Source organism: Capsicum annuum, chromosome 2 (genome assembly GCF_002878395.1).
Source record: "Capsicum annuum cultivar UCD-10X-F1 chromosome 2, UCD10Xv1.1, whole genome shotgun sequence".
In the NCBI taxonomy this organism is placed as follows: domain Eukaryota; kingdom Viridiplantae; phylum Streptophyta; class Magnoliopsida; order Solanales; family Solanaceae; genus Capsicum; species Capsicum annuum.
The window spans coordinates 53549343-53571381 of NC_061112.1; the positions used below are offsets into that span (position 1 = coordinate 53549343).

The 22039-nt window shown below is 33.9% G+C and overlaps 1 protein-coding gene across 1 annotated transcript; it reads right to left on the reverse strand.

The window, feature by feature from the left end:
- Nucleotides 1–1293: 1293 nt before the first annotated feature.
- LOC107858511 (gamma carbonic anhydrase 1, mitochondrial) lies at nucleotides 1294–12297 on the reverse strand. The gene is made up of 5 exons (XM_016703188.2): nucleotides 11942–12297; nucleotides 8420–8563; nucleotides 2696–2821; nucleotides 2454–2605; nucleotides 1294–1997 (listed from the first exon to the last, which is right to left on the reverse strand). The coding sequence occupies exons 1-5, from the start codon at nucleotides 12054–12056 to the stop codon at nucleotides 1728–1730; spliced, it is 807 nt and encodes a 268-aa protein (XP_016558674.1). The 5' UTR covers nucleotides 12057–12297; the 3' UTR covers nucleotides 1294–1727.
- Nucleotides 12298–22039: the final 9742 nt, after the last annotated feature.

Genomic DNA, 22039 nt, shown 5'->3' on the forward strand with positions numbered 1-22039 from the left:
TTATTTTTGTTGAATTTCTTATTTGGTGTATCTGCTACTGCTACAATGGATAGAACCTGCAACATGAATCCAACATATGAGTCATCTATTGCAACAAGTGAGTAATCTGTTGCAATAGATGATTAATCTGTTGCAAAAGATGATCCATATGTTGGATTCATATTACAACACTATAAAACAAATCCAACAGATGAGTGATCTGTTGCAACATATTAGTCATATATGTTGCAACAGATTACTCATTTGTTGCAACAGATTACTCATTTGTTGCAACAAATTAGTCATATATGTTGCAACAGATTAGTCATATATGTTGCAATAGATTACTCATTTGTTGCAACAAATTAGTCATATATGTTGTAATAGATTAGTCATATATGTTGTAACATATTACTAATCTGTGCAACAAATTAGTCATATATGTTGTAATAGATTACTAATCTGCGCAATATATTAGTCATATATGTTGCAACAGATTACTAATCTGTGCAACAGATTAGTCATATATGTTGCAACAAATACCCATCTGTTGGATTCACGTTACATGTTTTATTCATTATTAAAAAACAACAATAGCAGATATATCCAGATGAGAAATTCAACTAAAAATAACAAACATTAAAAAAAATAACAAAAAACATAAAACAATAACAAATACCAACAAATCAAGTTCCTCATTTTCGTCATAGCTTAAAAGCCCTAATTTTTTACTTGTGAAAATCGAAAAGAAACAATGAAGAACTAGAAGTTGTTGTCGCTGGAGAATGTTGTCACGTCGACTGACGGTTGAAAGTAAACAAGGAATGGGCAAAAACTCAAAACTATTTGTTGCCAGAGATTAAAGTTGCACAAGATTGAAGGAAAAATTTGAAAAGTGGTTGGTTGAGAAAAGTTAGAGAGAGAAACTATCGAGAGAAAGAGAGAAGAGAGAGAGATTGATTTACAGAGGAAAGGAAGTTTTGTGGGTGTGGATTAATTTGTATTTTTGAAAAGATTAAAAAGTTTAGAAAATATTAATCAATTCCACAATTAACCTAATCAAATTTTTTAATTATATTTGACACTTTAAATTGATTAATGTCACAAATCCTCCATTCAAGACTTAAAAACACCTCTCCTTCAATTTCCGAGTTTCTTCTTCTAGAAATCTGTCATGTCACTAATGAAGGATTATTTTTCTAGTTTTTTGCAATGTTCAAAAACTTTTTAGCAATTTAGCATATAGTGCGACAAATACATACAGCCTAGGGCACTTGAATATGTAGGTAGGAGAACACACAAAAAAACAAAAAATGCCAAAGCAACGCAGAAGTCAACCTTCTCGATTTGCAATATTCGGTTATATCATGTGTAGCAGGGGGTATAACTCCATCGACCAAACGGGACTGCCTGCTTTGCTTTTTCTTACAAAAAAAATGGTAGATTATTTATCTATGAGGAAAATGAGATTGAGGAGGAAAATCTGCTGGCTTCAAATTGATTATTGAAAAAAAACAACCATCTGCTCTACGGTACAATTGGTACTTGATCCACAATCAAAGCTTCTAATCGGTGACAGGATCAGCACAGGCAATGCAAGAGCCGGAAACCAGGACAAAATCTTTGTGTTCCAGCCTGACTTTAATTATTGAAAATGAAACGTGGGTAATTTCCTTTTTTTCAGCCCAACGAAAAAAGAAATTGGCCAACACCACAAAATCCAAGAGATAATCAACTTGGATCCACACTTAAGTGGCCTTTGGTGCCTGGATATTATCAGGCAGGACGAGCTCAGGAGGTGTTTCACGGACAACACCCAACATAGAATCATACTCCTCGTCTTTGCGAGCAAATTTCTTCCGCAACGCCTTATCAAATTCAATCGCATCAAAGCTTTTTGCATTTTCACCAGCATGAACCTGTGCTAAATTAGAATAGTTGGCTGCTGACTCTGAGATAAAAGCAATTTCTTCTTGTGTGAGCTTCCTCAGAAACCTAGCTGGATTTCCTCCCCAGATCTGTTTATGAAAAGGAACACCCAAACAACATTTATTAGCAAGCTAAAGGTAATCAATTGTCTTTCGAAGTTTAGCATCCCAAAAAATGTAAGCACACTATGTTGGCAAAATAGAAAGGTGGCAGAGAACGTGAAATTGAACTCAAAAAGGATTGTACCTCGGGAATTTTTTTATAGCCACGTCCTAAGTCCTAAGTCAAGTTATCTAAGCCACAACTTTCAGAAGTTTATGTATATGAACATAAGAAACCTATTGCATGATATAGCAACTAGCATCAAAATATACAAGAAACAAATCCATCTTTACATTAATAACTATGCCAGTCTTTGAATCCCCCACCTCCACCCCTCACCCCCCAAACAAAAGAAAAAAAACTATGCCAGAATCGGATGTGTTCTGTGGAAATACCTAAGATGATGACAAAATGAATAACTTAAGACTGAAGTTACCACAAACCTCTCCACAAGGAATCCTCGTATTCTGCCTGACAAGGGCACCAGCAGCGACCATTGCATTTTTCTCCACAACAGCTCCATCAAGCAGAGTTGCACCCATACCAACAAATGTCTCATCTTCAACAGTACATCCATGTAACACAGCACTATGACCTTCAAAGTTAGATTTCAAAGTTTAACCACCAAGGTTACTGCAAATATTCCCAGCAGGTGTATGTTATTGATTTGCCAAATAGTTCTCACCTACAGTAACATTGTTGCCAATAATTGTTGGCAAAACCTTTCCAAATAAATTTGATTTGGCTACATGAACAAGGGAATTGTCCTGGATATTGCTTCCCACTCCAATACTAATACTGTTCACATCACCTGCTTGGAACTTTCACATTGAGCAAGAACAACCAAACTAAAAAGAAATAAATATTGGGTGCAAGAAAGTCACTATATTCACATACAGTGAGGACACACATCTCAAACATACACATATGGCCAGATAACACATATGTGATGAAGTTTAGACATCAAAGACTAAGAAAAGTTCTAATTTGTTTACAGATGAGATGGCATATTATTTACTAATTAGAATCGATCAAGTTAACTTGAAAATCATATTATTTACTAATTAGAGTCCATCAAGTTAACTCGAAAATAAACTAAGGAAAATACATGAAATCAATTTTGATTGATGCAAGATCAGCAATTACAGCCCAAAATAGAGCTCCATGGCCTTGCCCATAAATGTAACACCCCGTAAAAGTCGTGCATGGATTAGCCTTTAATAGAGTGCTCTTAGACTTAAAAACTTGAAAAATTTTCTAAGTGTAATGAGGACTTAGAGTCATTTTAGCTGGCAATCTTCGGGATACAAATTTTCAACCTTTCCGACCTCCGTTTTTAGATTTTCAAGTTAAGTTACGATCGGACAAGCTCATAGTACATCTCGGATAAGTTTCGAAATTTTTCGGAACGCATAAGGCTGCGTTTGGATTTCAAAACGGTAGCAAAACGCATAGCTTGTTGCCTAGTTTTCAGCATTTCAGGGTCAACTTCAAACGATCATAACTCTGAATATAATGAACTGGGAGAGCTGCTACCTATCAAATGAAAGCTCTTTGAGTTTTCTTTCCAATGCAACTGGTTTCATCCAAATCCAACATCTGAGTAAGAAGTTATACCCGTTTTACTTCAGCCTGTCAGTTTGTCAACTGAGGGACAGTTTCGACTTTGTTTTCTTAGGGGCATTTTAGTCATTTCACCTCACCCAAATTTTGTCTATAACACCAGATTTAGCCCCCAATTCATCAAAATATAATCCTTTTCTCAAATTTTCTCTCAAGAACACCCCTTAGGGTTTCCAACAAAAATCCCAAATAACTCAAGATTCAACAGTGGGTTTTGGAAGATAATTAGAGATTTAGAATCCCCACATCGTAGGCTTCAAGGATCATCCCTCAATTTCTTAAATAGAGGTACGCGGGGTTTTCCTAAATTCTCATGGGCACAGAAATCATGTTTTAAGAAAGGAGCTTTTCAATTCATGTACATATTCATGTTTTAGAAGCTTTAAATGATATTGTTTTAGCCTTTTGGCTTTCCCCCAAAGTGACTTGAAAATTATATGTATATGTATATGTGTTTTGCCTTGAAATATGAATTGAGAGCACGATTTACATGAAATCCCTCTCTTGATGTAATTTTCCCATGTTTCACATGATATAGATTGTTTTGAAATACGTCTTAAAAAATCATGATATGAAATGCTTTGACTTTGCTATGTTTGGAATACGATTTTGAACACGAAAGAGAGGGTTGTAAATGTTGAATATACATATAACGAAAGAGTGCATAATTTTGCCAAAAGCACATGACCATCATATGTTTGATGAAAGTTTTTGCATGGTTTTGATTTGAGTTTCAGAACATGAAATCTTTTATGCAAATTATATGTTTGGGTGGTCTGAAACTACACTTTTATGAAAGATCATGCTTAATGCATTATGGCTCAGAAATAGGACTTGCAAGTCTTGGTATAACGATACCAACTCAGACAAATGCCATAACAGACACAGACTAGTTCAGAAATCAGATTTTATCAGACTTTCATGATTAAGAAATTTCAGAATGATACTGTTCAGAAAAGGTTAAAAATTGGGCATAAAGAGATGTTAGGTGGTCCCTGAAGAAGGCGTGAGTTCAGACAACTCATTGCCCAAAACCGTGATTTGTTGATCCGGGTATATTATTATACGATGGCTTAAGTGTCGTGTGGCGCATCAGACTCAGACACTCCAATCCTTGCGGCACACTTGGGTTGGAGGCTTCCCCGCCGAGTCAATGGCGGATTTCATACAGCCCGTGGAATATCAGACTTGTAGGGAAGTGCCACTTAACTCAGAAGTAATACAAAGATCAGAAAGAGTTTTGACAAGAATGTCTTATGATTTTTGAATGATGCCCATGTGTTTTCAGAAGCTATTTTATACGTGATGTGTTGATGAAAATTGCTCTCATCTATTATATATATGTTCAAATACTTTATTTTGGATTGCTTCGTGTGCCAGTACATTTGTGCTGATCCCCCTCCTTCCAAGTTTTGAGACACAGTCTAGGGGTCCAGATAAACAGTAGATATTTCAGATCGCAGAGCAGATTGTGCAGGGGTGAGCCTTCTATATTCCAGAAGGCCTGTTTACTTTCAGATATTTATCTTTAGTCATGTTTTGGTCTACTGGGGGCTTTGTCCCAGTTTTCAGACAATTTTGTTTAGTTCATAGTAGAGATTTCGCAGACTGAGTCAGACATTATTATTATCCAGATATATTTTGGATTTCAATTTTTCAGTATTATGATCACATTCAGACCAGATTTCTATTTCCGCATTATCTTTTATTATATGAATATTGTGCATGATTACCAGATAGATAAAGGGCGTCCACGATTCGAGAATGCTCATCACGGCCAGGGTCCCGATTCGGGTCGTGACAATAAAGAAGCTAGGAATTGACTAAAATGACAATATGGAAGAAACAAGAAGTACCTACAAATCAAGATTCAGAAGGGATGGGAGGATATCCATCAGCCAAAATTCATGGACAACGTGGCAACATGTATTGAACATGAGACATCATCTTCTAACAGCGTAGAAATCACATATTATACTAACAAAACACTGTATACTCAAAGATTGCAATGTGCAAGTATAATTAAACTTTGTTTAAAATCAGGTCGCGCACAATATTGGATTGATATTTAGACAGTAAGAGAGATTGAATAACAAAACACTGGCTTGAGAGGTTAAAAGACATTTTGTGAGATTATAGTGAAAATCTGTCCGTTGAATGATTGGCCTTGAAGGATTCAAGGTATAGGCTCTTTAAGAAAGTTCCAACTCTGCGTCAACCCAGTGTAAGCAGACTTAATTCTACTATGTGGTTAAGGGATTCGTAGTATAGTTGAAGAAATAATCACTTTTGCATATATGGTTGTTTACAATTCACAAATATTATATATATATATATATATATAAACCTATTCCTTGTCTTGAGCCGGGGGTCTATCGGAAACAATCTTTCTACTTTCTCTTGAAGTAGTGGTATGGACTGCGTACATTTTATCCCCCCAAACCCCACTATGTGGGAATACACTGGGTTTGTTGTTGTTGTATATATATATAAACCAAACACTAATATAAGGAACCTAATTTCTTGAAATAATGGTATGCAACGGCTTTGCATTGGAGTAATATGGATAGTGGGGATTTATATAGCTGAACCCAACTAGATTGCAATTGAGGCGTAGAAGTAATAGTTATTGTACATAAACCAAACACCTCTTGTTCAATACAAACAAGTTCAACAAAGTTTACCTAATTAAATTAAACTGATCCAAACTCAAACAAGCCCCTGGTACGTGGAATCTGTGAAAAGAGAAAGGCAAATTCAAAGATAGACTGGCATTATTGGTGTGTATATGTTACCTTCTCAAAAAAAAATAAAAAATTATGGTTGTGTATCCAAAATTAGTTACACAAAAGCACAAATAAACAACAACTACCCGTCAGTAATAAACAAGCTGGGTCATCTATATTCTCTCTGATCATAATCCTCCATTTAAACTCATCTCAAAACACTACCATACAAAATAAAATTTGAAAAAAAGAATTACAAGAGCAGAAGGATACAATATCTTTTCATGCTAACTGTTATTCTGAAATGCTAAAGAGGGATTTGTCATCTTTTGGCAAACTGGAAAAAAATTGTTGCTTGCAGTAAAAAATTACTCTACTTGAAAATTAACAACAATGTTACTTTTCAGGAAAGTTTGACCTCCTTTCGAGTGTAAAAAGGACTGAAAGAATAAGAAAAAAGACTAATCATCCAGCAGAACACTTAGAGGTCGTTTGGTAGAGTGCATTGGAAAAGTTAATGCATGCATTAGTTTTAATGTATTATTATAGTACCTTGTTTGGTACATTTTTTCACCCTATGTCTAACTAATGCTTGCATTAGTTTTAATGTATTATTAGTACCTTGTTTGGTACATTTTTTCACCCTATGTATAACTAATGCTTGCATTAGTTATACACTCTATTGTGTATTAAGCTATGTGTTACTAATACCACCATTTTCCTATGTATTAATAATACAAAGGGTTTCAACACATTTATTAACTTGATATTGACAACCTTGCCCCTCAAATCCAATATTTCCCAAGTTCTTTTGCTTGTAGATTTCTAATAAAAAAAATTAATATGCTAATTAATCGAACAAAAAAATGAATATTGAATTTTTATATATTAAAAATGAGAACACTGGAGTACTGCTTTTACTGGAAAAAGAAAAAAAAAATTGTGCGTTTTTAGAATTAACACAAAAAAGGATTTACCTTAAAAAAGAACACAGTGTTTTAAAACAAAATAAAAAAAGAAGAAAGGATTAACCTTGAAAAAATTGTGCATTTTACAATTTAAATTGAAAAAGAATTTTACTTTTTTTTTTTAAAAAAAAAAAAGCTGAAAAAAAACTGTTGAACGAAAAATACTGAAAGAATTAAACTTTCATTTCGTTTTACAAAACTAAAAGTGTAGAGGGCATTTTTGTAAAGAAATATTTTTTTATAAAAACTATTCAAGAAATATTATTTCTAATACATCAAACCAAACAGTGTATAAGAAATAATGCCAACATAACTAATGCAAGCATAGCTAGTACCAACATTACTAATGCAAATATTACTAATACACCGTATTTTACATTATTCTTATACACTCTACCAAACGACCCCTTATTGTATCTCCAGATTCCTGCAACGCCTGGTTAACTTAACAATCATGTATATAACACGATGTTCACCTCAATCCCACTTTCACCTGTCTTAAAAATAAAGACCCCCAACAGACATGTTACAGCTAACCAGATATGATTGCATTTTACTAAATTTTCACTAGATTGAGATTTGAGAGGGCAGTTTTCCAATTTCATGGAGCCTGTGTACAAGGAGGATAGCTATTTTTACAGTGCTTTCAATGATGAAATCGCACAGGTCTTCGTTCGTCTGAGAACTTCGAGAATTGGGAAAAAAGCACTGCCACAGCGGAACACTGAGATAGAGGTGGGCCAAGCAAAAACATTAAGGGAGTTCCTGTGTGGTTGAAGCTGTCAGGTTATGAAACCAGCAACTTGTTCAAACACCGGAAAATGGTTGGGGTGGAGAATAAGAAAGTATTTGGAAGAAAACATCAAACAATTTGTTGATGATGGGGTCACTTCAATGTCTCCAGGATAAATACAGTGCTGACTATCTTTATGTTTCCAAATCAATAGGTATGATTTAAATGCATCTCTGGGAGAGAGAACATAAAGAAGGATTCTGCCAAATGCAGCAACAGCTTTGTCCAGGCAATTAATTTACTAGAATTTTTTTGTGCATATACATATATATTATCATATTATTGGAAACGGAGCATACCTCGTAGAACACATCCATACCAAATAGAAGCATTACGTCCAACATGAACATCACCGATTAGAGATGCACTGGGGGCCACAAAAGCATCTTTATCAACCATTGGTACTTTGTTAAACAAGTTCATAAGAGTTCTATGCCTTGACACTGGAACAAGGAAGAACAAGTGGAAAATGTCAAAAGATGCAGGAGCATAGCCTATGTGCTTTGGAGCACATTGACAAGCAAATATTCAAACTTAAAATGAAAAATAAATACTTTGACCAAAGGTAAGAATATATTGTACTAAAAGGAAATAATTCCTAGGAATATGGCATTTATAATGCAAAAGCAGATCACAATCAAGAAATCAGATGGCAAAACTTGTTGATTGTGAGCATAAGATTTCAAATATGACCAATCCAGAGAAATATCATTTGTTCCCTGACTCTTTATACAAAATAACCAAGGAATGCTCAAGATTACAGCCAAAGGTGCCAAGCCATTTGGTTCTTTTCTATGTGACAAAAAGATGAGCATATACAAGAATAATTTAACACAGTAATCCTGAGTGTCTCATGCAATAAAGTCGCACGGAGTCTAAAAGTCTAATAGTGTTGATCAACGGAAAATCCAAATTATGCAGTTGGGAGAATCTACCAACAATAAAAAGCCAGTTACCCATAGACATATGGGGATATTGATATCAGAATAGTTTTGCCACAAGTACTTACATTTTATCAGCAGTCATCAGAGTCATTACTCTAATAGGATAAATACATCTATCTAGATATATAACAGATAAGAATATGTCCAACTTCAATATAGGCACACCTCTTCTTCTCCAGAACAAGAATAATCCAGCATCATAAAATTATCATCAGTTTCTTGAACAGTAAAATTTTCCCCTTGAGGAAACTTGTAGGCAAACACTGGAAAGTAGAATTGCAAATTTTGGATAATCGAACTCAAGCTTTTCAACGAAATCCATCTACGACATTTTTCTCATGACTGACTGAGTTAAGCAATCAATTCTTTTTATTTAAAATTTACTAGATCAAACACGCTGTAACTTTTAGGTTTCCCTGAATGAACAAGATCACAATGATTTTATAGGATTTCACTTTTTTTTAGCCAATTAGAATGCACGAATGCTATTAGGCAGTATCCAAGTATATGTAAATTTCACCCATAGCCACTTAACTTTGTATCTATTATGCAAAAGTCATTTTTCTTTCATACATAGTTACTTAACTTTGTAAGTCATTTTTCTTTCATTCATAGTCACTTAACTTTGTATCTATTATGAAAAGTCATTTTTCTTTCATTCATGACCATTTAACTTTACTACGGTCATCACAAAAGTCACTATGACCGGATTTTACAATAATTCCCTCGAAAAAATGATGTGGCAACCTTAATTAGTTCTTAATTTTAATTTAAGTGAATATATAATATATTACTCATATCTTGACCTGTTTATATATGCACAACCCAATTTTCCTTGTGGATTATTTAATGAAAGACTACCAATTTCTTAATACATTAGATTACCTAATGAAGACTATTTTCATAAAAAAATTTGGTTGATATTTTTATGAAACATTTCATAATATCGCATTCATTTGCCAAAAAGGTGCATCGAAAAAGAGTAATAAACAAGATAAATTCTTCAAAACACATAAAATAGAAATACATATATGATATTATTTTTTTAAAAAAATTATTTTAATTATTTGAAGATAAATCAACATGCTAAAGATAGTTTTAAAATAAAATCTTTTTAGTTGTGTCATTGAATAAGTATTGTCAAAATTTGTACAAATAATGTTATATTGACGTACAATTTTGTTAATAAAAGTTATAAACTATAAGTACTTTAATAGATAAATAAATTATAGGATATCTAATTTTTATATTTATCAATTAAATTAATTAAACAATATGTAATTTATCAGAAATTGAATATTATAATAAAAACTTTTAAGAGAATTAATTGATTAGTCAAACAATTAAAAATATAAAGACAAACTCAATAAATAGAGTAGTTTATCGTATTATTATGATGCACCAAATGCAAAGACTCAAGTGGCAAGAAAAAAAATGTATGTAAAAAAATAATTTTATCAACTGCATGTCACAATTTTAGGGGGACAAAAATAATTTTATCAACTACATGCCATAATATTAGAAGAAAAAAATAATTTACCAACACATGTTTCAACTTTAGAGGATTTTAAAAATATATAAGCATAATTTTATTTCATAAAAATATCAATCAATTTTTCTTTTATGAAATAGTCTTCATTAGGTAATCTCTATTAAGAAATGGGTATTCTTTAATTAAATAATCCATAAGGAAAATTGGGTTGTGCATATATAAAAAGATCAAGATTTGAGTAATATATTATATATTCACTTAAATTAAAATTAAGAACTAATTAAAGTTGCCACATCATTTTTTCGAGGGAATTATTATAAAATCCAGTCATAGTGACTTTTGTGATGACCGTAGTAAAGTTAAATGATCATGAATGAAAGAAAAATGACTTTTGCGTAATAGATACAAAGTTAAGTGATCATGGATGAAATGAATGAAAGAAAAGTGACTTTTGCGTAATAGATGCAAAGTTAAGTGATCATGGATGAAATTTACTCCTAATAAGATTTAACATGAATAAGAATGTGAGACTAATTTACTCCTTGTCGTTTCACAAGAAACTCCTAACTTAGAAAGGAAGTCCTATTCTATGCTAGCATGACAATGTTCTTCTGGGGAAAAGAAAAAGATTCTCAACTGTTCATCTGTCCCCAAATTATCACCTTGTCAGGAAATAAAGTTACGCTAGTGAAATCAAAAAGTGAGATCCACCTTTCTGTTTTTTGGAGGCATTCATAACCTCAAGACATATGAATGGAAGGGTAATCAGACTGTAGCTTTCTCCAGCTGAATGAAACCTCAATGTCACTAATTCCATTGGTTATTTTAATATCACTCAACATTCAATTATATGCCAAGAGAACTAATAGATTTTAATTTAAACAACAGTCAGCCACATACACCAATCAATCAATCAACTACACCTCAATAAAAATCTAGTCAGAGTCGGCTCTATAAATTCTCTGTAACCATTTCGCTCCACTTGTTATATCAGTAAACCATTTCATTCAATTTTTTTTTTCTTTTTTCATAATGGTAATGTTACCACTTCACTCGATTCTTACCCATTTTATTCCAAATAATGGTAATAATTTGTGCTATGAGGCAAAACAGTTGGGCCAGATACATGATGCTCTATAATTATTCCACTCTATTCTGTCCCGTTTTATATAGAGGGATTCCATAATTAACAACTAAGGCCTTAAACTCAATTAGTAGGTGACATGTACAAAAATTTATCAAAAAATGTAGTGAAAATAAAAGGATTTACACCACAGATTAGCAAGGTTTGTACAATTGAAAGTGCTAATTCTAATCCTGAAATTTGAAAAAAAAAAATGAATGGTGCATTGATAGAGGAGATCAGACGGATAGAGTAGACATACGGTGCTCATGGAAATAGTAGTTGCCTTGGAGGCGACAACCCAAACGATCAATGGCTTGACCCGTTTCCCGGATCCAGAATCCCACTGTGTAGATTGCTTTCCCCAACGTACCCATCAATATCTTCTATCTTCCCGTTGCTTTTATGAAATCGATAGGAGGGAGTCTGAGCCTTCAATTCAATTTAGCTCACCACTGTTTTTGACAAGAAAATGTGGTGTGGTTAGTGGTACCACACAGGATGAAAATGGAGTGAGTTGAATCGGACGAGCGGACTCACCCTTTTCAATCATTTAATAAATTTAATAAACGAAAAGGTTCAAAAATTCCATGGACTATATGAATTAAAAATAGCCCTTATTTGACTTAAAGACACCCTTTCCCCTAATATTACCAAACATGCTATCTAGGTAAAAAAGTCATGTAGCTATGCCACATCACAATTTACGGTTGAAATTTTCAATAATGAGTTAATTCTTTCAAATTCGGCCAAGAAATTTCGACAGTCAATTCTAATCTGAGAGCAATCTCTCTAGCTATACATAATGGTTGGAAGGTCAAACTTAAATTCGAACAGTTGTTTGGCTTGTTCGTCTGTAAGCAATGATAGGTTGGCAGAAAGTATGGTCAAAGCTTCTTTCATGGAAGCTTCATGGTTTGTGTCAGTGAGATCCTCCAGCGGCAGCGTAATCAACTTTTCGAAAACCAACTTCATCCTCCTTGTATCATTTAGTAGTGAAGGTTCTGATTCTGATTCAAGCATAGATTGCGACTCAATACAGTTAGACTCCAAGTCATCCGTGGAGATCAACTGATCTTTATCAACTTCATGGAACAGAGCAAAATCAGCAGGATGATCTCGATGACATTAAAGAGATAAATCAACAAGTAATCTCCATTTATGTAGTTGAACAAAACAATACATAGCACGCCGCTGTCTAAGTTACTCAAACCTAAGAGTAATTAAAAAAAAAAATTTACACGTGGATGGTGATGTGGCATGGCTACGTAGCTTTTTTTTTACCTAGCGGAGGGGTATTTTTGAGAAAAAAAACTAACGAAGAATATTTTTGATCCATTTCAAATACTTTAGGGGTATTTTTGACCCTTTTTCGTTTAATAAATCATGTATGTTATAGGTAATAATAATAAGGAAGTTAGGGGTGATTGTATTAGGGGTCGTTTGGTGTTTAGTTATGAAGGAATACGTTATGTTGGGATAGGTTACGAAGGAATAAATTATGCTGGAATTATTTTTTATTGAGTGTTTGATTTGTTTTATTCAAAATAATATGCATTGTTTACGAATAAATTAATTGATTATAAAAATGCCCTTCATCTTAATTAACTTTTTTTATATATAATTTTTTTTAAAGCTTTAAATATTCATTCATAAAAATAAAACTTGCATCTTATTTAGCTTAATTTTTTGTGTGTACATTCCTATGATTATGTCATGTGTATCTAAAAATAATTTTTTTATCTTATTTAACTTAAATTTTTTCGTATGTGTCTTCCCCTGATTATATCGTGTGTGTTTAAAAATAAATTTTATATCTTATTTAGTTTGAACTTTGAAATAACACTTCCAACTTAAGTTTGTTAAAGTAAAAGAAAAATTTTGGTCGTGGTCTAGGTGGCCTTGGTGGTGGTATTGGTGGTCCATCTGTTGCAATAGGTGGAACATCTGTTGGGAGATATTAAATAGGTCGTCAAACAGATTCCCCATCTGTTCCAACTGGTGGGTTATCCGTCGGAGTATTTTTTTGTAATGTGGCGTATAATAATTTATTGAAATTTGTCTTACCTTTTTTTAAAAAAATTATACAGACATCAAATGTATTGCATTTTTTGTTTTTTCTATTGTTTGTAGTTAAAAGATGTCTCCCAAAAGAAAATAAACTGAAAGTGGATCAACTTCTGACCACCCAACAAAAAAGGTTAGAGTACAGATGGATTCGGAGGAACTTTCTGAATAATCTCAGTCAGGAAAAATTAAAGCTGAGAAAAGTTATGAAAAAGAAGGTGGAGAAGGATATATAGAGGCTGGTGAGAAAAATAAAAGTGAGGAAGAAGAAAAAGATAAATAAGAAGAGGAAGAAGTAAAAAGTGAGAAAGAGGGTGTTGATCAACATGATGATAAACAAGAAGAGGAAGAAGTAGAAAGTGAGAAAAAGGATGATGATCAACATGATGATAATGCATCACCAATGGGACATGAATTAAGATCAAAATACCAGCATGAGGCTGTAAAAATATTAGTATTGACAGGTTTCAAGTTGTGATACCGATGATGACCCTGCAAAACTAACTGGTGATCTTGTACTTAAATGTCAGTTAGGGAAACCTTTTAATGACTTTAGGAATATTATGAAGAATGAAAACATAGACGAACTTTTTAAGAAGAGCTGCTTTGGACGCTTTCTTGAGCTGCCTGAGGACTACACTGCCCATTTCCAAATGAGCATGGTATATGGTCTTCTCAAGCGTAGGATCAAGTATGTGGGGGATGATAAGGATTCGAAGGAGGAGGGAAAAAAGATGGATGAAATTTGGATCAACTACTATGGCATGCCGGTTTGTTTTATCTTGAAAGAGTTTGCCCTAGTGACAGGCTTGAGATGCGATCGTCCAGAAGAACCTCTCATCAAGGAAACACCCTGTAAAAGGTCCAAGGAAAGCAGGACATCCAAGCCACCACCATCAAATAAAGGGAAGACATTCAACAAGCAACCACCAACCAAAACCAATAAATGCAAGAAAAAAATAGATGGGTTGTTGGACATTACTGGACGTAGCTACAAAATGACGAATTCGATAGAGGATGTCAAGGATAAAACCATACCAAAGTAGTACAGGGAGAAATTATGCTTAGTGGTTTGCCCATTCTGTTATATTGGCAAGAGTCGTCAAGAAAGTCATAGAAGATGATTTATTGGCACTTGCTAAGGATTTTGCAAAATTCAAGGATTTCCCAAGGGATATGAGAGCTACAACTTCACTGTCAAATATTTACTGACAAAGCTATCCCCAAAGAAGATCATATTATACGGCTTTCCTTGGGCTTTCATGGTAAATTTAATCACTATTTTTTTACTCATCCATTATTTTATATAGAATAATTATTATAAATTTTTTTGCTTGCTCTCCATTTACATATTTTAGGCTTGGGCATTTGAAGCCATTTCGTCCCTCCGAAAGTAGGTCAAGGATTACCCGAATGAGGTTTCCCATCCAAGGATCCTTAGGTGGTTGGCTACAAAGAGTAGCAGAAGAATTAAGGAGGTTGATTTCTTTAACCCTCCAGATGATGCAGTACGTCTTTTTTCAAGTAAAATAATTTAATTCAAAGAAAGATATTAAAATAGATATGCCATCTGTACCTATAGATGGGTCGTTTGTTGCAACAGATTACCCGGCTACTGCAACTGTTGCAACAGATGGGTAATCTGTTATGACAGACATCCATATTTTGTAATAGATTGACCATCTGTTGCTCTGGTTCTCTGAACCCGACTCAATAGATTACCCATCTACTACAAATTATGCAGCAGCTGGGTAATCTGATGCAACATATTGTTAATCTATTGCGACATATAGATCAGCTATTGCGATAGATATATCATATGTTGCATAAGTTGTCTGTGTTAACATGTAACCCAACTAAATGAAAATTATTATTATGGATTTAAATGTATCTGTCTTTTTTTATAGGTTGTGCATCCTTGGATCGCCCCTACTGAGCAGGACTTAGAGATGACTTCTTTTATTACTCTAGGTCTTGTTAATACAATAGCATACCCAACGGTGGAGTTAATAAAGAAGGAATTGGCTGGAGCAATAGCCATAAGAAGAGCAGTTAGGCAAGGTCATCCTAGTGTTGAAGTTTTTCATGACTAACCTACTGCAACAGATCTGGGTACTTCTTCTGGGGGTGTTGTTTATGCTCAAGAAAAACTAAATATTCTTGAAATCACCTCTTACACAGGTCTATCTCACCATTATACTGGTCTCACCCAACCTACAGTGGTCTCTCTCACCCTCCTCACCCTCATGTTCTTATTGTAAATACAAAGTGTGCAAGGACAGACACGATAAACTCCTTAAAAAACTAGAGGCTATCACTGAAGTTGCCAAGGAATTAAAATCCAAGAGAGGTGTCATACCATACAAGAAGGTGAGGGAGCCACACACTCCTACAGTGGCAGTTAGGAGAAAGAAAAAAAAAATTAGCCAAATACTCTCCAGTCTGAAAACAAAAAAATTAAAACTCCTCCCTTTCTAAAAGTTGTTGAAGTTCAGGGGTCACTAAAGAAGGTGAACATATACACGACACTTGGCGATGAAGAGAGGAAGAAACTGCGAAAGACCATGTATGCCAAGAAGAAGAAACCTGCATAAGAATACAACATGTATATGTTTGACGCCCAAGACTTCAAGAGTATGACAAATATGCATAAGTGGTACGTAGACAAGGTAAGTTTACTTTTCCTACCTAGCCTTCTAATCTAATCCATGAAGAAAAATCTACACAACAGATGTGTAATCTGTTGCAACAACTGAGTATTCTGGTGCAACTAGTGGTGGTTCTGTTGCAATAGATTAAACATCTGTTGCATAAGTTATGTTAGCTGGGTAATCTGTGAACAGCTTCAGAGAACTCTCTGCAACATATAGACCATCCAATGCATCTTTCCAGTATGTTTTTCTTATTTACAATTACTAACCTATTTAAAAATTATCTTCTTATATCACAGTATGTTGATGAAATTCTCTGCCTCATGAGGGGCAAGCAATTAGCATACCCGGATGCTTATGATGCTACTGACAGGATAATGGACCTCCAATTTAATAATAATTTCAATAATAAGTACAATGAGCTCAGTAAGATAGCGTCAACTCATGGTGGCCCTGTGTAACACCCCGTACTTTTTCCTAGCTTAAAATTGCTCTTAGAATGTCAAGAAACTAGCTTCAAAGATGAATACACTTTTATACATGTGAAACTAGCTTCAAAGATGAATACACTTTTATACATGTGAAACTAGCTTCAAAGATGAATACACATTGATATAAAATTTGCCTAAATCCGACAATCAGGTAAGAAGTTATGGCAATTTTAAATTTCAGTTGTTAAACACCGTCATTCAGGCTAGTAGCCCATCGCGGAGTATGTTAAAATAGCAATTGTCAGTTTCCAGTGTTGCTCCATGATATTAGCGCATTGTGCTATATACTCAGTTCATAATTGTCAATTTTCAGTGTACCAACGCGATTACACCATGTCGTGGTGCACTTCCAGTTCACAACCAAAGTGGCAATGCAGTTGTACTGCATCGCGCCACCATGCAATTTCTTAATTATCATTTTCAAATGACACAACGCGATAGCGCCGCGTCGCGCCAGGGGTCTAGATCGGGAAAATTTTGTGAAAAATTAAAGTTTTGCCCAGGGTTAACACAGTCTTTTCCCATGATTTTATTCCTCCCGAATGTGGGGTTTAAGCCCTAAAAAGGTGTAAACCCCTTCATTATTCACTTTTTCCCAAAATTAAAAGATAATTCTCTCTCAAGAAAATAAACCCTAGCTCTCAAGAATCAAGGTCAATCCTAAGAATTTCTCCAAGAATCTCATGAATTAAGGTATGTTAGATGTTCATCCATGGATCCTTACCTTCCATGGAGACCAAGAGTCCCTTTTCAAAATACAAGATTTATGATTTATGATTTCCATGTCTGAATTAGATTGAATTCATGTTCATAGTGTTGTTTGAGTTTTAATCCATGATTTAGATTACAAGTTCCAAGAATTGATCCTAGTATATGCTGAATTACATGATATTCGTGATAAATCCTTCAATTTGCAAGTTGATTATTGTAACCATGTTAACCCTAAGTATTTATGATTTAATGAACCAAGCATACTTCCCATGTGTTTGATAAATTGTCTATGAGAATGAAATAATGTCATTATAGCATGCTAACTTGTATTCCCCATTCATGTACAAGTTAATGCATTACAAGTGTTTGATAGAATATCTCTTTAAATGAATTATGACCAAGTAAACGTTGTTATGTTATTCAAGATTATGCTTTGCTTTGCTTTTTATGCTATCGAGTCCTGAGGATATTTAATACCCGATAATCTAGATGTTACTTAGAGCCAGTATCAGTTATAGAATAGTATCAGTCATGTCACAATCAATAGTACTCTCACTCAGTTACAAAACTTAGTAGAACTTAGTCAATTACATAACTTAGTCAATTACAGAACTTAGGAAAACTCAATAAAATCTGTATCAGTCCATCCCTATTCATTATAATTAGTTCAGTATCTTTCAGTTGGGAATAGAATTTAGCACCGAGCGAACCCAGGGATGGGGAAAAATCCTATTAGTGTAGGTTTTGACCCTTAGTAGCAATCCCTGGGTTATAAAACTAAGTAGCCAGTGTAGGTTCAGATGACTTACTGCTAGATAAGGGTTGACACATCTCTCATGAGTTTTCCTGTTAGTGAGGGTTGACAAAATGTCTTTCTGCTAGTTAGGGTTAACTCACAGCCAATGTTAGTACCTGTGGCATGGTACTGACACCCTTCTAATTGGGGTTACAGATTTGACCCCTATTAGTTCAAATTGGGGCATGTCGGTTAGATGATTACCTCCCATAATTTCAGTTTCAGTCCTAGTCTTCATAATAGAACTCAGATCAGTTTTATAGAATTAGGACTATTAGATACCATCACTCAATTATCAGTAATTTAGATTATCAGTGATCTTAGATTATCAGTATATTCAGTTATTAGTTATCAGATCCAGTTCCAGTATACTCAGTCACAGTATGTGCAGTATATTCAATAGTTACAGATCCTCCATGTATGTTAATCCAGCTTTTGTATATTATTCAGTTAGTTATTATTCATGCATATGAACCCATGCATTCAGCCTTACCTCATTTAGCATACCAGTACATTCCCTCGTATTTATCGCATACCCATTTCTTGCGCTATAATATTTCATAGCATAGGTTCGGACGCTCAAGTTCTTGACTGCGCTTAGCCAGCTTCAGTTTGCATTAGCAAATTTAGCAGTGAGTCCTCATCTATCAAGTACATTCTTTTATTTTAGTACTTCAACTTAGCAGTATTTTAGTAGATGGAGTTAGTTGGGGGATTGTCCCATTAACTCCACTTTCAAACAATATTTTAGATTCAGATGTTATTATTTATTATCAGTATTTTAGATATTTTGAACCTTATGGTATTTCAACTTGTTATTCTGCATTTCTTTCAGTATATTCATTCAGTGCTTACAGCATATATCAGTCATGGGTTAGCTTGTGGTCCTTCAGGGTCGTAAGCACCATGTGACGACTAGGGGGTAGTCTCAGGTCGTTACACCCAGTATTTTATTTGTTATTTTCTAGGTTCTAATGGGATGAAAATATGATTAACTATGTAAGAAGGAAGAGGCCATATCTACATAGTAAGAGATGGACCAAGGCAAAGAGAATTCTTATAGTCATGAATGTGGAAGTCAAACATTTTCTTATTGTTGAGATACTTCTCGAGGAGGGAAATATTAAGGTTTATGACTGCAACTTACCTGTCTTCAATAACAGCAATTTTTTTACCCACATACAGCCACTATTGGAGTTACCTATCTTCGATGACTGTAATTTTTTTACCCACTTCCAGCCACTGTTGGAGTTACTCCCCAACTTATTGAGGTAGAGTAAACTGATGGATCATTTTCCAGCGGAAATGTTGATGAAGAAATCATAGGATTTTAAAGGTCGAAATAAGGACATGGACCTTCAAAAAAATAAAACTGGTGCCGCGTGCAGGCCGCATGCGTTTACATACATCGAATATTTTCTGACCGGCACAGAAATGGTTGATCTGTGCGACGTTGTTATGGAAAAGATATAAGAGGTCTGGGCTTATGGGGTACTAACTAGATACTTGTAGCCTGTGTATAAAGAAGAAGATTTACAAAAACAAACACCACAACAATTTTTTATTTCAAGCCACTTCACTTTACATGTAGTGGTAATTTTTTATGTTTGATGAAAGTTGAATTTTTTATAATGCAACAGATTGTCTCTCTATTGTAACAGATAATATATTTGTTGTGACAGATTGATTATCTATTGCAATGGGTTGGTCATTTATTACATTATGCAGATATTTCTCAGTCTATCTATCGCAATAGATATACAATCTGTTGCAACATATAGTCTATCTGTTGTAACTGATAGGTAATCTATTGGAACAAATCAAAATAATAGGAAGACTTTTTTGATAATTCCAACAGATGACCTACATGTTACAACATATGTCTAAATCTATTTGATAATTTTTAATAGATATATCGTCTATTGCAACAGATGTATTATCTGTTATGATATTTGAATCTAGTAGTTAAATTAATTAATAAGTTCAAAACTAAGGATTAAATTATATTTATAGACAACATAAAATAAATTTAAGCCTTTAGAAATTACATGAAATAACTCAACAAATAAATGAAATATAAATCAACAATTTAACCTTTGGTGTCAATAATTTTCAAAGAGAGGTTATTACTTTGAGAGACTCAAGCTATAAATATTTACTCAATATGACTAAGCTGTTCTTTATCCGGTGCTATGAAATTTGGCTTTGGTCATTGTGGATCCTTAGTGTCACTCACGTACATTTTTTGCGCTTTTGTTTCTCCGTATTTCCATAAAAGAGCTGCATATCTTTTATAGAGTAATTCGACATCAAGTCCATTATTTGGTACTTTTAATCCATCGCTCAAATACTCAGCGTAAGCGGCAACAAAAAGATTGTAATCCCTACGTTTTAAAAAAATAGATAATCTATATCTTGAAATTCATGTAAGCGTTGTGAAATTTATGAAATGAAACTAAATCATAATACTTACAGGCTACCAATGGGTTGTTAAGCAATTCCTTCAACATATTCTACATCAAATGGATTACTTAATTTATTCCGGTATGCTTCAATCGTTGACCAATCAATACGAACCTTTTGGTCCAAAAAACCACTCATATCAAGGTAAGTAGGAAATATTTTGTCTAGCTTTTGTATATCAGACGACGACTCGAAACGTCTTCTTCACAACATTGAGTCATAAAATCGGATGCGCCTCTTTTTTAGAACGACGACAACCAACACCCAATAGAATTCATCACTATAATTGATTGGGATGTACACTTCGTCGACCAAATGTCAAGGTAAGCCAGCTGAAATGCTAAAACCTTTGATGATGTTGATTACGCATTCCTCATTTTGAGAATCTTACGAATTTTGTTGACAATACCTATCGCAGACATTATTGATATAAACTTTGTACAAACAATTTATGTCATGTATTTGTATTGTTCTTGTATTTACAACTTGGACTTTTTTCGAAGATAGTAAAAAATTACATGGATGTGCTGCACATATTATCAAACATTTCAAATTACGTGACAATAAAATTAATACAAAAATATAATTAAATAAAGTATTAATTAATAGTACTATGTATGACATTTAAACCTCATCATTCCAGCAAGTTTGGGATTGTGACATCAAATAGAACCAATCCTTCATTTTGGGATGTGAAACAACAAAGTCGATCATATCAAAACAAAGACTCGATTTGTTCACTTTGTAGTGTTCGTCATTTTATTTTCTACATGATTTATATGTGTTAATATCATATTTTTACAAGAATTGTATAAATCAATATCTTTAAAAATGATTTATGTACCTGCCGGCATGATGCTTTAACAACCTATCGGCAATCTATTTTGAATAGTGTTGATCAAATTTATTAGTTTTTTTAGAGCCTCGTAAGAGATGTTGAACCCTTCAAATGAGTAATTTTTCCATTCTCCCGAAATGATAGGCTCCATTTTTTCTTCTTCCATGGAAGCACTTGATGGACTATCAACTGTGATATTATGTTGTTTCGCAGTAGCTTCTATTATGACATACACCTGGAAAGCCAGAATTGTCAATGTTAATCATAGATATACAATAGATTATCTAGCTGTTGCATCAGATAGATTATTTGTTGGGACAAATTCGAACAGGTAAAATAGAGT

Bases quoted from the DNA above. Each gene is read 5' to 3' on its own strand.
- LOC107858511 (XM_016703188.2), bottom strand. From the start codon at position 12,056: ATGGGTACGTTGGGGAAAGCAATCTACACAGTGGGATTCTGGATCCGG. The intron at 2,606-2,695 runs GTGAGAACTATT...CTAACTTTGAAG, and splicing joins TGGCAACAATGTTACTGTAG to GTCATAGTGCTGTGTTACAT. The intron at 1,998-2,453 runs GTTTGTGGTAAC...TTTCATAAACAG, and splicing joins CGAGGATTCCTTGTGGAGAG to ATCTGGGGAGGAAATCCAGC.